Consider the following 18,526-nt stretch of genomic DNA (forward strand, 5'->3'; position numbering starts at 1 on the left):
CATCCTTGTCACACTTAGAAATGTCCTTCTCTTTCTGTAAGTGTCTGTTTTGTCCTGTCTAGAAGTGAAGGGGCTCCTGCCCACAAGTGTGTCACCCCGTGTGTCCCTGCACTGTGGTAAGAGTGGTGGAGGAGACGGGTGCTTCCTCAGATGTCATTCTGGCATTCACCTCTCTTCAGGTGAGTGGGGCCCATTTCCCGGGGCAGGTCCTCCCGCCAGGGCCAGGCCTTTCTGGCCTCCAGGTGTTAGATTCCCTCAGAGGGCTTCCAGGTCCTCCACCCGATGCCCCAGCCACAATGCTTTGAGAGGTCCATGCTTCAAGACCCCATATGCTGGGCGTTTTTCTAGTGGCCCATGTGGAGTGGGGTGGGGGGAGAGTTTAGCTGCTACCAGGATAGCCTGTGACCTTGCTTATGCATTTGACAATTCACATTCTGTCTGTCAGGACTGCAAGGGGCCTACTCTGTCACCTGTGGCTCTTCCTCTCCTCTCAGGAGCAAACAACAAAAATCAAATGACTCTGCTTTTGGGGGTAATTACCAAATATTACCAAATCTGCATGTTCTCTCTGGGGGCTCACCATGTTCAAGGGGCTTCATTCATGGGGTGCTGTTCTTGGACGCTGGCTTTGTTTTTTTAATCTTGATTTCCTTGATGCTGTGAGCATGTTCCAGATTGTTGTTGCCTGCAGTCCTGGTGCCCGGAATGTGACTCTCCCATGTAACAGATACTTACTGCGTGGCCACTGTACGTTAGGAGGCTGTGGTCAGCCCTGGTGGGTCATCGTCCTGGGCAGAGGCCCACAGAACTCCAGGACCAGCGGGCTGTACTCCAGAGCACCTCAAAGGCTAAGGGAATGTGCCTGGGGCTTATGGCATGGATAGAAATAGGCAAAGCAGGGGCAGCAGGAATTCTGTGCCGAGAAAGGGGCCCAAACCCTTTCCTGTTTGTCAAAAGATGAAGAGTGAAATCCAAGGTTTTTAGGAGCCTGTGTCCTCCCGGATATAGACGCCTTTGTCCTTATGTCATCAGAACACCTGAATGAGGTTCATATTACATCCTGATGTCCATATTACATATATGAGCAAAGCTGGAGACTCAAAGCAAGACAATACAGCTCTCATGCGTTGACTGAGCAGTTCAAATATGCCAGCCACCACAGTACACGTATTAACTGACTTAAGCCATACTACAACCCTCTGGGGAAATTTTATTATTATTCTCATTAACCAGATGAAGAAACTGAGGCTCAGAGAGGTGAAATAACTTACTCAAAGTGGTTTAGATAAGAAATAGGGAAGCTGGGATTTGAACCCAGGCAGTTTGGTGCAGAGTCTCAAGCACTGTCCTTCACTGCCCCTTTCAATGCACGTTTGGACTCAGCCAGGGCAGACATCATGGTCTGTTTCACCAAATCGCTCAGCAATAGTTCCTTGGTGATTTGGGCCACCCCAAGGGTGGACAAGCAAATAGCTAATAGCTATTCAGTTATTACTATGTACCAAGCAGGGAGCTAAACATTTTCCTTTTTTTAAACGCATTATCTCATTTTATTCTTACAACAGCCTGGTAATATAGATACTATAATTATGTCTATTTTACAGATGAGGACACTGAAGCTTAGGGAGATTAAGTAACTTGCTCAAGTTCTCACCACAACTTAAAAGAACTAGGGCATTGACTCCAGAAGCTACCGTGTGGTTAAGACTGACCGACCCTGGGAGGAGAACAGAATTTTGCACATCAGGCCCTCAAAGTGGGACCCTCACTCCCTCTCAGACCTCACAGCCTAGCCAGGTTTAGTGATTGCCATCTGTGTTTGGAACGACAGCTCCCTCAGCCCTGTCCTCCCACGACAGGCTTGTTTAGGAAAATCTGCCCTTCACCATTTTGCCAAACGGGCTTATCCAGATTTGAACTAGGGGATTCTGGCCTTCTTTCTCAGGAAGGCACAAAAATGACTTCATGTTTTATTTCACGATGGAGGCTATTTTTGACCCTCAGTTTTAGAGGGAGGGAGATAGATAGATAGATAGATAGATAGATAGATAGATAGATAGATAGATAATTTTTTTTTTTTTTTTTGAAATGGAGTCTCATTCACTCTGTTGCCTAGGTTGGACTACAGTGGTGCAATCTCAGCTCACTGCAACCTCCGCCTCCCGGGTTCAAGCAATTCTCCTGCCTCAGCTTCCCAAGTAGCTGGGATTACAGGCATGTGCCACCACGCCCAGCTAATTTTTATATTTTTAGTAGAGATGGGGTTTCACCATGTTGGCCAGGATGGCCTCTGTTATATTTGAACACTGGATTTGTCTCTCATATGAGGGGGTAACTATAATTTTTAGGAGGCTCCTGGTGGCCCCAGTCCAGGGCAATGGGCACTCCATGATCCAAGCCACTCTTGGCCTCAGGGTCGGAGAGGGGCTCAGGGTGTGCTGTGTGTGGTGGGAGCCGCCAATGGACAGCTTGCTGCTTCCCATCTGGTGTCTCCATTCCTTTGCCTCTGAAGGTAACATCTCTCACTTGTTTCTTTCTGAAGATGTCGACACCGTCAGGACAAGTGTAACCTTTAAGCTAAATGAAGGCAAGTGTAGTTTGAAAAAGGCTGAGCTGTTTCCCGAGGGTCTGCGACCAGCACTACCAGGTATGAATCAGATGGTTGGTGTAGGGAACTTGCCTGCATGTGGGAAGGGGCCTGCAGCCAACCAAACTGGAGGTCTATGGGGGCCAGGGGCTGTCCAGCTGATCCAAGCACACTGCAGATGGGATTGAGCCATCCAGAACCTGCAGGGACTCATCCCAAGAGGAAGAAGAGCATAACCTAGCACGCTTGTGTAGTTCTGGGGTCATACTTCGGGGCTTCCTTTGCTTGGTATAGTTGGTGAGGCTCTGGGGAAACCCACGAGTTCATAGAAGTCAATAAGGGCTTCAGGTGAATTAGCAATTTGTGATCATATTGGGTTAAATTTTCTAGATCTCAGATTTTGCTTGAAATATAAGCCAAAGAAATGAAAAAAAGTTTGGCTCAGAAAGGATAACTTTGATGAACAAAGATCTAATATCCAGCTTTCCTGCTGGGTCTAGTTTTTGGAAGCAGTGACCCCATTGGCTTCAGCAAAGCAAATACCATCCAAGTAGAACTGGCCTTGTTGAAAAGAGCAGAATCTAACATTCCTTTTTCTTTCCCAGCACACATTTCCAGTATTATTTTATAGAATACTTTTAGAGATTAAAAATAAAAAGGATCAGGATTCATGTATTAGGGAGGCTTCTTTTCCCAATCTACTCTCAAATCACACAGACAAATAAACCTAAAGCTCACTCTAGTCACTTTTGCCTGCCTATTTTAAGTAAGTAATTTAAAGTAACTTTGTACCTCCATTTGATGGAATATTATGCAGCTATTAATTCTATGTTTTCAAAGAATGTTTAACGACACAGGAAAATGGTCTTGTTATAATGCTGAGATGTAAAGCAGGAGAGAAACATTCTGTATATCTAATACAATCCAAACTGTGTAAGAAAAAGTGTGCTAGAAGAAACACAAAACTCATGATATCATTTAGTAGTGGTTACATCTGGGTGGGAGGATGATGGGTAATTTTAACTTTTTTTCTGCATTTTCCAAATTAACCATAGTGAGCATTTATACTTTTAAATCTCAGGAGTGGAGGGAGGGAGCATTGTTTAAACATAGATTTGAACCAGTCATGGTGCCTCACACCTGTAATCTCAGCACTTTGGGAGGCCAAGGCAGGCAGATTGCTTGAGCTCAGGAGTTTGGGACCAGCCTGGGCAACATGGCAAAACCCCATCTCTATGAAAACTACAAAAAGATTAGCCGGGCCTAGTGGTTCATGCCTGTAGTCCCAGCTACTCAGGAGGCCAAGGCGGGCGGATCACTTGAGCCCAGGAATTGGAGGCTGCAGTGAGCTGTGTTGACACCACTGTACTCTAGCCTGGGCGACAGAGCGAGACCCTATCTCAGTAAAATGAAATAAAATAAATAAAATGATAAAAATAGACTTGGCCTGTAGTTTACTTAATGAGATTGTACTAGTGTTAATGTCTTAGTTTTGATAAATGTATGATGTTAACGTAAGGGGAGACTGAGTGAAGGTTATGTGAGAACTCTATACTATCTTAGCAACTTTTCTATAAATCTACTTATTTCAAAATGGAAAGTTAAAAAAATACATATGGAACATCAAAAGGGAAAAAGATTTAAAATGAGAATCTGTTCAGTTTGAGATTTGAAGTTACCCTTTTGAAAAGGTAAGATAAATCTTTAGGGGAAAAATATAGAGAAGAAATAAATTTGCCTCCTTCCTGTGGCCCCTGTTGACCTATGGCTTGAATGTCCTTGTAATGTTAAAGAAGAATCTGATACAGGTAATACTTCATTTCAATGAAGATTCTGAAATAGAGACAAATTCATGGAGTGGTTGATATGTGGACCTGCTCTTTGGTGAGGGTTAACAGAGTCACTGGAAACCATGGTGAGAGGGGAGACAGTCAAGTCAGGAAGAAGGATGTGCAAAGCCCTGTCTCATGCAACACTTCCACTCTCATCCTAGATGCCTTCATGATATTGTTTGGTTCTGTTAATGCTTTGTGCTATTTATTGCTCCTGGTTATTTAAAAATGAGACATTACTGCTGACGGGCGTTCCAGCTTTCCCTTCAGGTTAGAATGACTTCCAAGGTCAGATTGCCTGAAAGCAGTAGTTGGTTTCCTTTCCACTCTTGTGCTCATTCCTTATTTGCAGCCTCAGCCCCTGCTTGGCACATCCAGCTTTATGCAAACCAACTGTGAGAATGTAAGCACACGTTAGCAAACCGTCAGTAAAGAATGCAAGATGACCCCTGGTTCTTGTCTCCCACATATGTGGCCAGTCGGAAACATCTAGCATTTATTCATGAAAAGAATTTTCAAGAGCTAAATTGTAAAGTTATATAGGAGGCAATACTAGGTCTTCAAAATTAAAATGTCATTGCGCTCCAAGTTGAGGGCTTGCAGTGTCTTGGCATCTGGAGATAATCACTTAGTCCCTTGAGAATTGTTTTAATGAAATGTTTACTGAGCTCTAGCAAATGTTCAGCTGAGTGCTTTGCCAGGATTTGGCTTCCGATAATTTTGTTTCTTCATACAGAGAAGCACAGCTCAGTAAAAGAGAGCTTCCGCTACGTAAACCTTACATGCAGCTCTGGCAAGCAAGTCCCAGGAGCCCCTGGCCGACCAAGCGCCTCTAAGGAAATGTTTATCACTGTTCAGTTTGAGCTTGAAACTAACCAAAAGGAGGTGACAGGTTGGTTTGAAAACAGTCTACATTGCCAGGCTTCTCACGGCTTGCTCCTTATTTCTTTGCCTTTCACTTTTTATCATTCTTGGGGGAAAATAATGCAAACACTGAAGTATCTCCTGTTTTTTTCACCCTGAAACTAAACTGAATTGGTTTAGAACCTGATGATTTTCTCTGCTTCATAAAAACCCAAAGCTACCATTTTGATCCACAAATTTCTGTTTGAATCAAATGCTGCCCAGCCTGCTAGGTGCCCCCTCCAGGTTTCTCCCCATTCGGTCCACAGGGAGCTCGGGGTGTTGGTAGGGCCTGCAGTTGATCTGGCCGTTGTCACACGCTGCAGCCTGACCTCTCCCGCACTGCTGTCCCTCTTGTTTCTGTAGCTTCTTGTGACCTGAGCTGCATTGTAAAGCGAACCGAGAAGCGGCTCCGGAAAGCCATCCGCACGCTCAGAAAGGCTGTCCACAGGGAGCAGTTTCACCTCCAGCTCTCAGGCATGAACCTCGACGTGGCTAAAAAGCCTCCCAGAACATCTGAACGCCAGGCAGAGTCCTGTGGAGTGGGCCAGGGTCATGGAGAAAACCAGTGTGGTGAGTGGCCTGGGACATTCTTGCTAACAGAACAGCCTTGGGCTCCATAAACACTCAGGGTAACCGAAAGCAAGTCTGGCCCATCCTCCTTTCTCAGGGCTCTCTTTAGAGAACACTCCGGGCAGCCCTCTGTTTCCTAGTAACTGTCGCGTTTGTGTCTGTCGTCCCTGCTAGGCCCAGAGCTCCCTGGAGTGAGACTGATCTCATTCACCTCTCTGTCCTCAGTGCCTGGCATAGCATCTGGCTTGTGGTGGGCACTAAAATGTTTGTTGACTTGAGGAACAGGAAAGAAGTGGCAAGGTTGATGAGAAGAGGGGTGTTGCCCTTTACAGGTCTGAGGGGCGGCAGTCTTCCCTGGCTGGGGCAGAACTGCAGGGGTAAGGCACCCTTGAGCCTTCTCCACACTCTGTCATCACAGCTACTCTTACGGTCTTCCTCTGGCTTGGCCAACTATGACAATGAATAAGCTCCTCTCCGTAGTTCTGTGCACAGGCAAAGCTAGGGGGCTGCTTGGCTGCCTTATGAGACCCCGGAGCTTCAGCCCAGGGCTCCTAATAGTGTCAGTTCCATTGTATGGGTTGTGTTGGTGGTGGTATTTCAGAATTAAATTTGAGACCTGGCACTTGAGCAGCATCAGTTCTGTCTCTCTGATAAAGCTAGCAAGAGGGTCCAGGACACGAGGTTCTAGGATGGTCAGTTTAGAGATTTGTCACAAGGGACTCTTCTGGGCAATTATGGGAGATTTTATCTGAAAAGGCTTAGATGGGAAAAATTGGGTCTCACTTTACAGTAAAAATGATAATGATGTATTGAGTTCTTATCTGTCATAAGCATAACAGTAAGTCTCATGTCTGCATTATCTCAATTAATCCTAACAGTAACCTTCCCAGGTAGGTATTACTAACTGCATTTAACAGCTGAAGCTTAGAGGGCTAAGTTTTCTTGCTTAAGATCACACTGATGTTCTGATTCCAAAGCCTATATGCTCTGGTCCCAAGCTGGGTGAATTTCAGTAACTAGATTTCTCCAGGATAAACTGATGTCCTTTTCCAAAGTGTCAGTAGAATCATGAGGCCTAAGCAATAAAGCTTAACTAAGGAGTAAGAATGTGTGTTTCTAAATAAACCAAGCTGAATCCAGGGGCACTTGGTCCAGAGAATTGTCAGCCTTAGCCCCACAGCTCAAATTTGTTGCTTTGCCAAAACTTAGTGAAAATCAAGTGCAAAATCAAGTGGAACTGTCTGCAAGGGGCTGGTTTCCAGATAGTCTTGACTTTCATTCCAGCTGATTCTCTTAAAAAGAAACAAAGAGGGGAAAAAGTAAAAACAGCCCAGCTGGTTGATCTGTTCTCATTTAAAATTCTAAGAGTTCCAGTTTCCATACTAAAATAGTGGTGAGAGTTGGCTATGGCTGCCCTACTTTCCAGGATGAGTTGCAGAGACTGTCAGGGCCCTCCTGGCCTCTCAGGGTTCCACTGCACCCCTCCCCCGTCTGCTATCCTGTTGGGGTGAGGCCTCGCAGACTGGCCAAGGAGTCTTTGTGGCCAGTTAAGAAGTCAAGAAAACCTATGTCAAGGGCTGCATGGACTGGCTCCCAGTGAGGGTATCACTAATACTACCATGGGTATGTTCCTGGGGAGTAAAGGCCCAAGGATAAGGAGCAGGAGTTACTTAACAGGGGCTTCATGACCACAACAGCCTACGAAAGATACTCAGGGCCAGGCACAGTGGCTCACACCTGTAATCCCAGCACTTTGGGACACCAAGGTGGGCAGATCATGAGGTCAGGAGATCGAGACCATCCTGGCCAACATGGTGAAACCCCACCTCTACTAAAAAATGCAAAAAATTAGTGGGGCATGGTGGCGCGTGCCTACACGCCCAGCTACTCGGGAGGCTGAGGCAGGAGAATCCCTTGAACCAGGGAGTTGGAGGTTGCAGTGAGCCGAGATCGTGCCACTGCACTCCAGCCTGGGCGACAGAGCAAGATTCCGTCTCAAAAAAAAAAAAAAAGAAAGACACTCAGTAGAGGGTTTGTGTAGCTGTTGTGGTGTGTGAATGTGTCCCTGAGATGCTTGTCATGCTAAATTAGGTTTTATTTGTTTCTAGGGTAGCCAATGTGTCTTGTCTCAGGAGCTCCCTCAAACACTGGATGAATTTTGTAGCCCTCATGGCATCAAATCAGGTCCAGGTCTGACAGCAATGTTGAAGATTTTACCATGTAGAGAAAACAGCTTACCAGTGACATTCCTTCTTGCTGAGGGAGGAAGTGGGTATAAAGAAGTGTCAGATGTGTTAATTAGAAAGGCTTTTTATACAGCAGGCAGCATGTGGCATGGGCAAGGTGGTGTGTGTGTGTGTGTGTGTGTGTATCTTCTAGTCCTGGTCTATTTGATGGTGTTAGGACTTGATAAAGACAAGGCTTGCTGATGTTTTCTGAACTCTGGATGGTACAGACAGTGGAGATAAGCCTAGGATAGTTCTTTTTAGAAATGATTTTCAGTATCTGCAGAAAAGAGCTCCAAAAAAATGGAGTCACTTCCATCTCTCCTTCCAGGAGAGATGTTTATTTTTTTTAAATATGTTATGTTTATCTTTTTAAATATTTTAAATTTAGTTTTCAATTACAAAAGTAGTGCATGTTTCAAATGGCACAGAAATGTATACAGTAAAGATAAAAGTTTTCTCCACAGCTCCCTAATCCAACTCCCCAGCAGTAATCCCTGTTATAGTTTGCTGTGTTATTTTTCCATAACTGTTTTTATGCACATATAAAAAGGACATTTTATATATTCATTCAATAAATATTTATTGAGCACCAACTGTGTGCCAGGTGCCATTCTAGATACCAGGAATCCAGCAATAAAGAAACAAGCAAACATCTCAGCCCACACAGAGTTTACAATTTTAGAGGAAGAAGGTAGACAACCAACCAATAAACAAGGAAAGATACTACTATCATGTAGCAGAGGGCGATAGGGACATGGAAAGCAGGCCTGCAGGGAAGTGGAATGGAAAGTGCCAGGCCAAGGTGACGGGTGAGGGATGAGGAGCCTACTCCCCCAAAGTGCAGACTGTGGTCAGGGAAGGCCTCACTGCAAAGTGTCATTTGGGCAGACCCAAAGGACAGTAAGAAGCAAGCTATGGAGATATCTGGGGGAAGAGAGTTTCAGGCAAAGGAAACAACAAATAGGAAAACCCCAAGGTACTGGAAGGAAGGCCAGAAGGATGAGAGCCGAGAGAGTCAGGGAGGGACAGCAAGGGCAGAGCAGTAGCAGAGGGAACTCAAAACCAGGGAGGACCCTGATCCCGAATCTGATGAGAAAGGAAGCCAGTGGAGGGCTTTGAGCAGAGGAGTAACTGATGTGTTTTCAAAAGATAACTTTGGCTACTGTGTTGAAAATTGACTATATGTTTACGTATGAATAAACATTATATATATATATATATATATATATATATAAAATTTAAATAGGCTGGATGCAGTGGCTCACATCTGTAATCCCAGCACTTTGGGAGGCCAAAGTGGAGGATCACTTTAGGCCAGGAGTTCAATACTAGTTTGGGCAACATAGTGAGACTCTGTCTCTGTCTCACTATGTTGGTTGGTAGCACCTGTAGTCCCAGCTACTCAAGAGTCTATGGCGGGAGGATCATCTGAGCCCAGGAATTTGAGGCTGCAGTGAGCTGTGATTGTGTCACTGCGCTGCAGCCTAGGTGGCAAACCAAGAGCCTATCTTAACAAAATAAAAAACAAATATCAATACAATTTGAATAGTGCTATGTGTTGTTTTTAACTTAGTGTAGATCAAGAACATCTCTCTAACATGATAGAAGAGCAACCTCATTTCTTTTACAGCTTCCCAGGCTGTATTTGTTTGAAGACACCAGTACTGATTAGCCCTACCCCTATTGGTGAACATAGAAGTTATTGCTAATTTTTCTATTGCGAATAGCGCTCAGTGAATATCATTCTTTTACACATGGCCAATATTTCCGAAGGATAGACTTGTAAAAGTACAATGGCCGACTCGAAGAACTTGTATACTTAAAATTTTAATAGATACTGCCAAATTACTTTCCCAAAAGATCATACCAATGCATGTTGCTTCCAACATTGGAGTGTTTATAGCCCTACATCTTTGCTAACATGGATTATTTATCATTGATCCTTTTTGTTTTTGCAAATCTGATAAGCAAAAAAAAAAAAAAAAAGTCATTTTAACTTGGTTTTCTTTATTAGTAAGACTAAGCATGCTGTCTTATGCCTATGGTCTTTTGGATTCCTTCTTCTGAGAACATCTATATTCTTTGCCTATTTTTGCATTAAACTGTTTATCCTTTGAATATCATTAAAAAATAAATTTTAAAGTCCTAACTTACACCAGAGAAAATAATCACTTCTGACCAATTGTATATTTTCTTTCTTATTGTTATTTTATATAGTAAAGTCTCATTAATTTGGCATTTGGGGACTTTGGGGACAGCCTGCTCTCCAAGTGACCTTTGTACCATCTGTGATCAATTTTAGCAAGATGGCAAAAAAGAAATGATTATAGTCTCCAAGGAACAAATTTCTTAAGCTCTACAGTACTTCATAAAGTTCTTAATGTCTAAAGAAAATTAACTATATCACATGGACGTCTAGCTATTGTACTTTCATAATACCAGCTAAAAGATACATTATTTAAGAAATACACCGGATAATATACATGTGTGTATGCATGTGTGTGTGTGTATATATGTATGTATGTATGTATATATACTGTATTTGGTTGTTTTTAAAACTTGCTGAGATTTTTAGAAGAAACAATCCAGACAACTGGCAAACTGGGAAGTATTTTAGTGCCTGGGTTCTTGAGAGACTAGGAACATTTAATTCGGTTTGTAACAGCTTACTGCTGTTCCTCTGTAGCAACTGAGAAACATTAATTCAACTAGTATTAATCGAGTACCATTCTGTCCACTCTGTGTGCTTGGGATGAAGCAATTAAGAACATAATAATCAAAGGGCCTATTCTCATGAAGTTCACACTGTAACAGAGGAAAACAGAAATTAAAAAGTAAAGCGATAATTTCAAAAGCTTAAGTGCTATGAAGAGAATAAAACAGAGAGGATTAGAGGGAGGATTACTCTCCATAGGGTGGCCAGGAAAGGCTCTCGGAGCAAGTGACTAGGAGCAAAGTGGTCAAGCACCAAGGCCTAAGTGAGGAGGAGCAGCTGGCGTGCAACGTGCTGATGGTAGGGCCTGGGGGGTGTGGGGGAGCTCCGTAATGGGGGAGGATCAGCAAATCCAAAGGGCCTAAGGCAGGAAGGAGCTGAGCATTTCCTTCTTCTTTAAGATTATTATTATTCTATTTTTTAGAGACGGGGTCTTGCTATGTTGCTTAGGCTGGTCTTGAACTCCTGCGTTCAAGTGATCCTCCCACCTCAGCCTTCGAGTAGCTGGGATCACAGGCGTAAGCCTCTGTGCCTGGCTCAGATATTCTATTCTGAATTCTTTCGAAATTGAGAAATGATTTGGAAATGATCAGGCAGAGATTTCCTTTCTTGTTTAAACTGAGGAAAATATAAAATCTGTATTAGCACTATAGACCAGTATTTGACCAATATTTAACACACAGACTGAATAGGAAATTCTTTTAATTAAAAAAGTTTTAAAAACATGATTGAGTAAAATGTTGACATGCATTGAACACTGACACTGTGTTCAGCCCTGTGCTAAGTACTTTACCTATATTATCTCATTTAATCCTCATCCCAAGTCTGTATTAACTCATCCCTTTTTACACATAAAGAAACTTGAGACACAGGATGACAAGCATTTTCCACAACGTCACCCAGCAAGTAAGTGTGGCAGAGGCAGGATTGAAATCCAGATCTGATTTGAGTCTATTCTTTTTTCCTTTTTTCTGGAGACAGTCTTGCTCTTATCACCCAGGCTGGATTCAGTGGCATGATCTCAGCTCACTGCAACCTCTGCCTCCCAGGTTCAAGCGATTCTCCTGCCTCAGCCTCCTGAGTAGCTGGGATTACAGGTGCCTGCCACCACGCCTGGCTAATTTTTGTATTTTTAGTAGAAACAGGTTTCACCATGTTGTCCAGGCTGATCTCAAACTCCTGACCTCAAGTGATCCACCTGCCTCAGCCTCCAAAAGTACTGGGATTACAGGTGTGAGCTACTGCACCTGGCCACGAGTCTATATTCTTCTCAATTTGAATGTCCTCACCTCTCCTGGGTTCAGCCTGTGCCCTGGGATCATCTTACTCATGCTGTACTCATATGCATAGCCCTCCATGTACCAACTCTGTGGGGAGTGCTGAGGAGGCCTAGGTAAGTAAGATACCATCCATTGGGTCACACTTAACCCTCCAGGGAAGGGTCAGAGATGCCTTCCCCAAAGAGAGAAAGCCTACGTAGAGTTTTGAAGGATGCATAGATGATGGCTAAGTGGGGAGGAGTATTCAGCCCAAGCAACAGCCTTGGGAAATGAGGAAGAGCAAGGTACGCACAGGCGATTATTGACATGTCAGTGTCACTAAACCTGGAGTACCAGGTAGAATGTGGTGGACAACTGGGCTAATGGGAGGGCATGGCCAACTCATGGAGACCTTGGATATGTTGCTAAGGAGCCTCAACTTTATCTCTAGGTGACATGTTGCCATTTACTCAGGAAGTGTCCAGGTCATATGTGTATTCTAGAAAGATCTCTCTGACTATACTGAAGGGAGCAGAATTAGAGGCAGAAAGACCAATCTGGGGGCTTTTGAATATGTTGCCTATGAGATATTGAGAACATGCAGGTCCTAGATAGAGAAACAGCAATGGGTTAGAGAAATATTTACAAGGAAAAACGAGCAGCATTTGGGGATGACATGGATTGGGGACTGAGAAGAGGAAAGAGGTGGGCTGAGCTCAGAGGATTCTGATGTGGCCTGTGATCCTGGCACTTGCTTCCCATACATCCCTCATCTCACCCTGCCCTGTTTCATATGCAGGAGGCACTAAGAAAAAGGCAGGAGGTTGGTTGAATGATGAAATGAATGTGATCACTGGGGAAGAAATAATCAAAAGAGATTTATCGGAGAAGCAGGAAAAAATAGGTTCTTGAGAGAGCATGAGAAAGGATGAAAAAAGATACATAAAAGGAGGCTAAAGCCTGAGTACTGAGTCAGAGAGACTGAAAGGAGTGCAGGAAGGCAAGGCAAGGAGGTTTTTGAGCCAGGGAGTGAAGCAATCAGAAAGAGATTATAGAAAGGTGCATCTGATGGTAGAATGGAAAGAGTGGAGGCAGGGAGGGACAGAAAGTCAGAGGGAATCTTGGAAGGTTACTGCAGCAATCCAAATAAGAGATGGTGAGGATCTAAGGGACATTTGTGCCAAGGGGATAGAGAGAAGGGACACAGCTGTAGGATGCTGCCGCTGAGTGACAGGGCAGTGAGGAGAGAAGCCAGGGAGAGCTGTGATTTGGAGCCTTGTTGACTGGGAGAATAGAGATGCTTCTATAAGAGGAGTAAAGCCAGAGGCCAGGGAGAGAAGTGCTCCTTGGGCAACAAGATTTCTAGGCAGAGGTGTCCATGGGTGTCTGGGAGTCCAGCGAAACAACTTCTTCTCTTCATGCCCAGCCTAACTTGCCTAATCCTGAGTCTGCCCACACAGGCTCAGACCTGTCTCCTGTTAAAATGGATGGACAGCCCATGCCTCTAAGGCCACGCCTGTATCTTCCACTCAAGCTGGAGCCTGTCCTCTCTCAACTTCTAAAAAATATTGCCCCTGCTGTTGTCCCCATCGACCCCTCCCATCTCAGAATTCTTCTCCTCTGCTAGATCATTTCCAACATCACACAAACCCATCTCATGTCTTAAAAACCAAACAAACCCTCCATTGACTTCATGCATCTCTATAGCTACTGCCTCATTTCTGTGTCCCCCATTCTGTGTAGAACGAAACTCTTTGAAGGAGCCGTAGTCATACTGTCTTTGCCTCCTTACCTCCCATTTCTCTTCAGTCTGATTTTCATGCCTAACCTCTCCACAGAAACTTTTTCCAAGATTCCTAACCACCTCTGTGATGCCGAATCCAGTTGCCTTTGCTCACTCCTCATTGAGGCATTCTCTCCGCTCATCACTCCCTCTCCTGGAAACAGTTTCTTCCTGTGGGTTTCAGACACAACACACTTCTGCTTCTCCATACCTCACTGGCTGCTCCCTTTTCATTTTCAATGCTGGTTCCAGTTCCTCCCCTACTTTCTGATTATCCTAAGGCTGAATCCTTTGTCCCCTCCTCTGTCTTCATACTCTCCTTGGTGACCTTACCCAGTGCCATAGCTTTAAATGCCACCACATGCTGGCAACTCTGAAACTGCCCTCTCCAGCTCCTTTGTCCCAGAGATGTTGAACATTTAAGAACGCACACACACACTCTCTCTCTCCAAGTAAAACATATATGGATGTTTACTTGTTTATAAACTATATACTTACACTATTGGCTAGTACACTGTGTTCATCACAGAAGACAGAACAAGATAAAGATTAAATAAACACATTTAAAACTAACTGGCTAGCATCTTAAGGTAGAATCTTTACAATTGGGCAAGGTTCATTATTGACAGTGGTGGTTGCAAATCCATTTGTCATATAGTCTTTTTGACCATTGCTAGTGCTTTAGGTGAACTCTTGACAGATTGGATTAAATTGTAACTGTTTATGTCTCATGATGTAGTTTGACAAAGAGCTAATACACTAATGCCCCCTTATAGGCAGTTTTGCTTTCTGTGGTTTCAGTTACCTGGGTCAACTATGGTCCAAGAGTATCAAATGGAAAATTCCAGAAATAAACAATTTGTAAGTTTTAAATTGCCCACTCTTCAGAGTGGCATGATGAAATCTCGTGTTGTCCTGCTCCATCCTGCCTGGGATATGAATCTTCCCTTTATCCTTCGTACCCATAGTGTGTACCCTCCCCATCCTGCCTGGGATATGAATCCTCCCTTTATCCCGCGTACCCACGGTGTGTACCCTCCCCATCCTGCCTGGGATATGAATCCTCCCTTTATCCCGCATACCCACAGTGTGTACCCTCCCCATCCTGCCTGGGATATGAATCCTCCCTGTATCCCGCGTGTTAGTCACATAGTAGTCATCTCAGTTATCAGACTGACAGATCACAAGAATGGTACAGTACTATAAGATATTTTGAGAGACCACATTCACATAACTTTTTATTATAGTATGTTGTGATAATTGTTTTATTATTATTGTTAATCTCTTGCTGTGCCTAATTTATAAATGAAACTTTATCATGAATAAGCACGCACAGGAAAACCCCTAGTGTATATAGGGTGTGGTACTCTCCGAGGTTCCAGGCACCCACTGGGGGTCTTGGATGGGAAACCTCCGCTCCACTGTGGACACAGGTGGCTGCTGTGCTAGGAGCAGAAGATGCGCCCGCGGGTCCTCTCCTGTGGTGCGGACATGGGTGGCTGCTGTGCTAGGAGAAGATGCCGCGGGCCTTCTCCTGTGGTGCGTACGCGGATGGTTGCTGTGCTAGGAGCAGAAGATGCGCCCGCGGAGCGCGGACACTCCTGTGGTGCGCATGGGCGCGCGTCATGTTTACGCCCTTCAGTCGAGTGTTCTTTCCAGGAATCCATCAAAGCTGCTTTCTATTTTGTGATGGTTAGTTTAGTTAAAACACGATAATATAGTCAGGACATCTCATTACCCAGGCATAGCTAAGCTGTCACTGTTCTCTATGTATTGAGAGGCGAGAGTCAGTCAGTGCCTTGCGCCTGAGTTGTGGGTACCAGTGCTTCTCTTTTCTTGGCGACCCTGGCTCTTCACATGTGTCTTTTGCCTCACAGAAATGGAGACTGGCTGAGAGGCTGCTCTTACACCATATTCTAAACCAGGGGAGCTTTGTTTGTTTCTTATTTTAGGTGAAAATTCGTAGGCATGGGTGTAGAAACGTGCTCCCACTGGTGGATCATCTTGTCAACCCCTGAGGTGTAGTATTCCGCCTCAGAGACCACCAGTAGAATCCGTGCCATCTTAGTATCTGCACTTGGATGGCCAACTGGCATCTCAAAGCTTCTTATCCTCCCAAGCATCAAATCAAATCAAACCAGCATCCTCCCTCCCAAACCAGCATCTCAGTAAGGGGCACCTCTCCTCACCCAGTTGCTCAAGTCGAAAGCCTGAGTCATCTTTATCTCTCCCTTTATGTCATGTTCCTCATCCAGTCCGTGTGCAAATCCTGTCAGCTCTGCCTTCAGGTAATTTCCTTTATCCGACCAGTTTTCTCCTTCTCCGTTATTGTTACTGCTCTGTTTCAAGCCACCATCATCTCTTGCCCAGTCTGTTGTACCAGGCTCTGAACTGTTCTCCTCAGCCTTGCCTGGCCTTCGTCTGTTCTCCACACAGCAGCCAGGACATCTTTTAAAAACATAAATTAGGCTGGGTACAGTGGCTCACTTTGGGATGCCGAGACGGAGGACCGCTTGAGCCCAGGAGACCCCATCTCTACAAAAAGTTAAAAAATTAGCTGGGCATGGTGGTGCAAGCCTGTAGTTCCAGCTACTCAGGAGGCTGAGGTGGGAGATCACTTGAGCCCAGGAGGGTCAAGGCTGCAGTGAGCCATGATCATTCCACTGCACTCCAGCCTGGGTGACAGAGCACAACCCTGTCTCCAGGAAAAAAAAGAAAGAAAAAAGAAAAGAAAAGAAAAACATAAATCAGACTGTGTCACTCCTCCATTTCAAACCTCCAACATACTTTGAGTAAGTTCTAATTTCCTTACCATGGCTTTTAAGCACCCGTGTGATCTGGCCCTTGCTTGCTTTTTAAAGTTAATCTCTTATTGCCCTACCCTCTTATGCTGTGTTCCTACTACACTGCCCTTCTTGCTATTAGGCAATCTCATTGCAAGGCTATTTCCTGTTTTTTGTTTTGTTTTGTTTTGTTTTGTTTTGGTCTTTGTTTTTTAGACAGGGTCTTGCTCTGTCACCCATGCTGGAGTGCAGTGGTGTGATTTTGGCTCACTGCAACCTCCGCCTCCTGGGCTTAAGCTATCCTCCCACTGGCATGCACTACCACACTCAGCTAACTTTTTAAGGTGATTTTGGAGAGACAAGGTCTCACTATATTTCCCAAGCTGGTCTTGAACTCTGGGTTCAAGCAGTCCTCCTGCTTCAGCCTCCCAATGTGCTGGGATTACAGGTGTAAGCCACAGCGCCCAGCCTATTTCCCACATTTTATTCTGGTCTCTGTTCAGAAAGGCCTTTCTTGGCCACACTTCTAAAATAGCATACACACAAACTCCATCCCTACCCCTTCTTTGTCCTCTTACCCTGTTTTCCTTTTCTTCATCATACCACTACTTGCATTTGATTACATATTTGTTTGCTCATTGAGATTTATTGCTCATTTATTTACTTCCCTGAGAACCCCATTAGAACAGGGTCATATCTGTCTTCTCTGCTGTGTCTCCAGCTCCTAGAACGGTACTCAGCACATAATGAGTGCTCAATAAGTACTTATTGAATGAATGAGTAAATGAATCTTCACAGGGACAACAGATGAAATCCCAAGGATAGCAGATAACATTAAGAGAAAAGAGGGCAAAGGGCAAATCTTTGGAGAAATATTTAAATTGAGGGCAAAAGAGGCACTCTAAAAGAAGTGAAATCTCAACTCCAGTTAACTAGGCATGGAAAGAACAGTGTGCATTTGGGAACCCAATAAGGAAGAAGGCGTCAAGCTGGGCTCATTTCTGTGCCCTAACTATAGGAATGTTTTTAAAGAGCAAACCTGAGCACAGGTCAAAAACCTGGACAATGAAAAATCAATCTCTCAGCCCAAGAAGGCACTGTCCCCTGTTATCTTGGGGGCAGTCATTTAAAGAAAGCTCAAACCAGGATCCTGAGGCCAGCGCTGCCTGGGGCACCAGCGCTTCTGAACTGGGACAAAGCAGCAGCCCTGGGGCACCCTGGGAATCCGTGTAGGCTGCTTGTGACTCTTCTTCAGAAGTCAAGGCGTGATTCTTAAGAAAACAGTCCAATGCTAGAGGGTGACCCCTTTTATTAGGTTCATCATCTGAGCCACAGAGAGACCATAGTGTTTGTCCATAGCCTGAAATACTCAAAGGCCACAGTGCTGAAAAGAGGCCAAGGCTTGAGGCCTCTTTGTCGCCATTAATCCTCATCCTGCTGGTCTGTCCCTTTTGCATCAGAAAAGCTTTCTCATATCTTTTTTAAAGAAGGAGAGAAAACAGCTGTGTGGGATTTGAGAATGAGATTTTAATGGTCACTGAAGGCAGACAAAAGCTTTGCTGTGATAGTGAAGTGTTCTGGGGGCAATTGACTCCTTTGTCCTGGGCAGCAAAACAAGCTGGCTGCTGAAGGAGAAGAGACAAGCCACTGGAACATGTGATTGAGGTCTCCACAGGCCAGATTCTCAGCACATTTGCAAAGAGCTGTTTTCAGGCATCCCTTCATGATATTTCAGAGTCACCTTTTAGTGTTTAGCTCATTTTTACCTTGTGAAAGAATCAAATATATTTGGGAGGTGCTTGGCATGAATTATTTCTGCAGGCCTTTCTCTCTGGAAGGAAAATGGAAATGGTGACTGACAATAT

At 44.5% G+C, this 18,526-nt stretch overlaps 1 protein-coding gene and 1 long non-coding RNA gene across 7 annotated transcripts in view; one reads left to right on the forward strand and one right to left on the reverse strand.

Moving 5' to 3' along the window:
• LOC105488748 (signal peptide, CUB domain and EGF like domain containing 2) overlaps positions 1–18,526 on the forward strand; it is a 72,247-nt gene that overhangs the window by 37,274 nt on the left and 16,447 nt on the right. For 4 of the 6 annotated variants that reach the window (XM_011753138.3, XM_024795018.2, XM_024795019.2 and 1 more), the window contains 5 exons: positions 63–179; positions 446–532; positions 2,543–2,647; positions 5,156–5,311; positions 5,689–5,895. In XM_011753138.3, the coding sequence (XP_011751440.1) occupies positions 63–179; positions 446–532; positions 2,543–2,647; positions 5,156–5,311; positions 5,689–5,895 (672 nt within the window). The remainder of the gene's footprint in view (positions 1–62; positions 180–445; positions 533–2,542; positions 2,648–5,155; positions 5,312–5,688; positions 5,896–18,526) is intronic. The other 2 variants (XM_024795020.2, XM_011753141.3) reach the window with 1 other exon arrangement.
• The window catches only part of LOC139357512 (uncharacterized), a 66,540-nt gene continuing 66,367 nt past the window's right edge, over positions 18,354–18,526 (reverse strand). Inside the window, exon 3 of the long non-coding RNA XR_011610841.1 lies at positions 18,354–18,492. This is a non-coding gene — a long non-coding RNA (uncharacterized lncRNA). The remainder of the gene's footprint in view (positions 18,493–18,526) is intronic.

The sequence above is a fragment of the Macaca nemestrina genome, chromosome 12 (genome assembly GCF_043159975.1).
Source record: "Macaca nemestrina isolate mMacNem1 chromosome 12, mMacNem.hap1, whole genome shotgun sequence".
Classification (NCBI taxonomy): domain Eukaryota; kingdom Metazoa; phylum Chordata; class Mammalia; order Primates; family Cercopithecidae; genus Macaca; species Macaca nemestrina.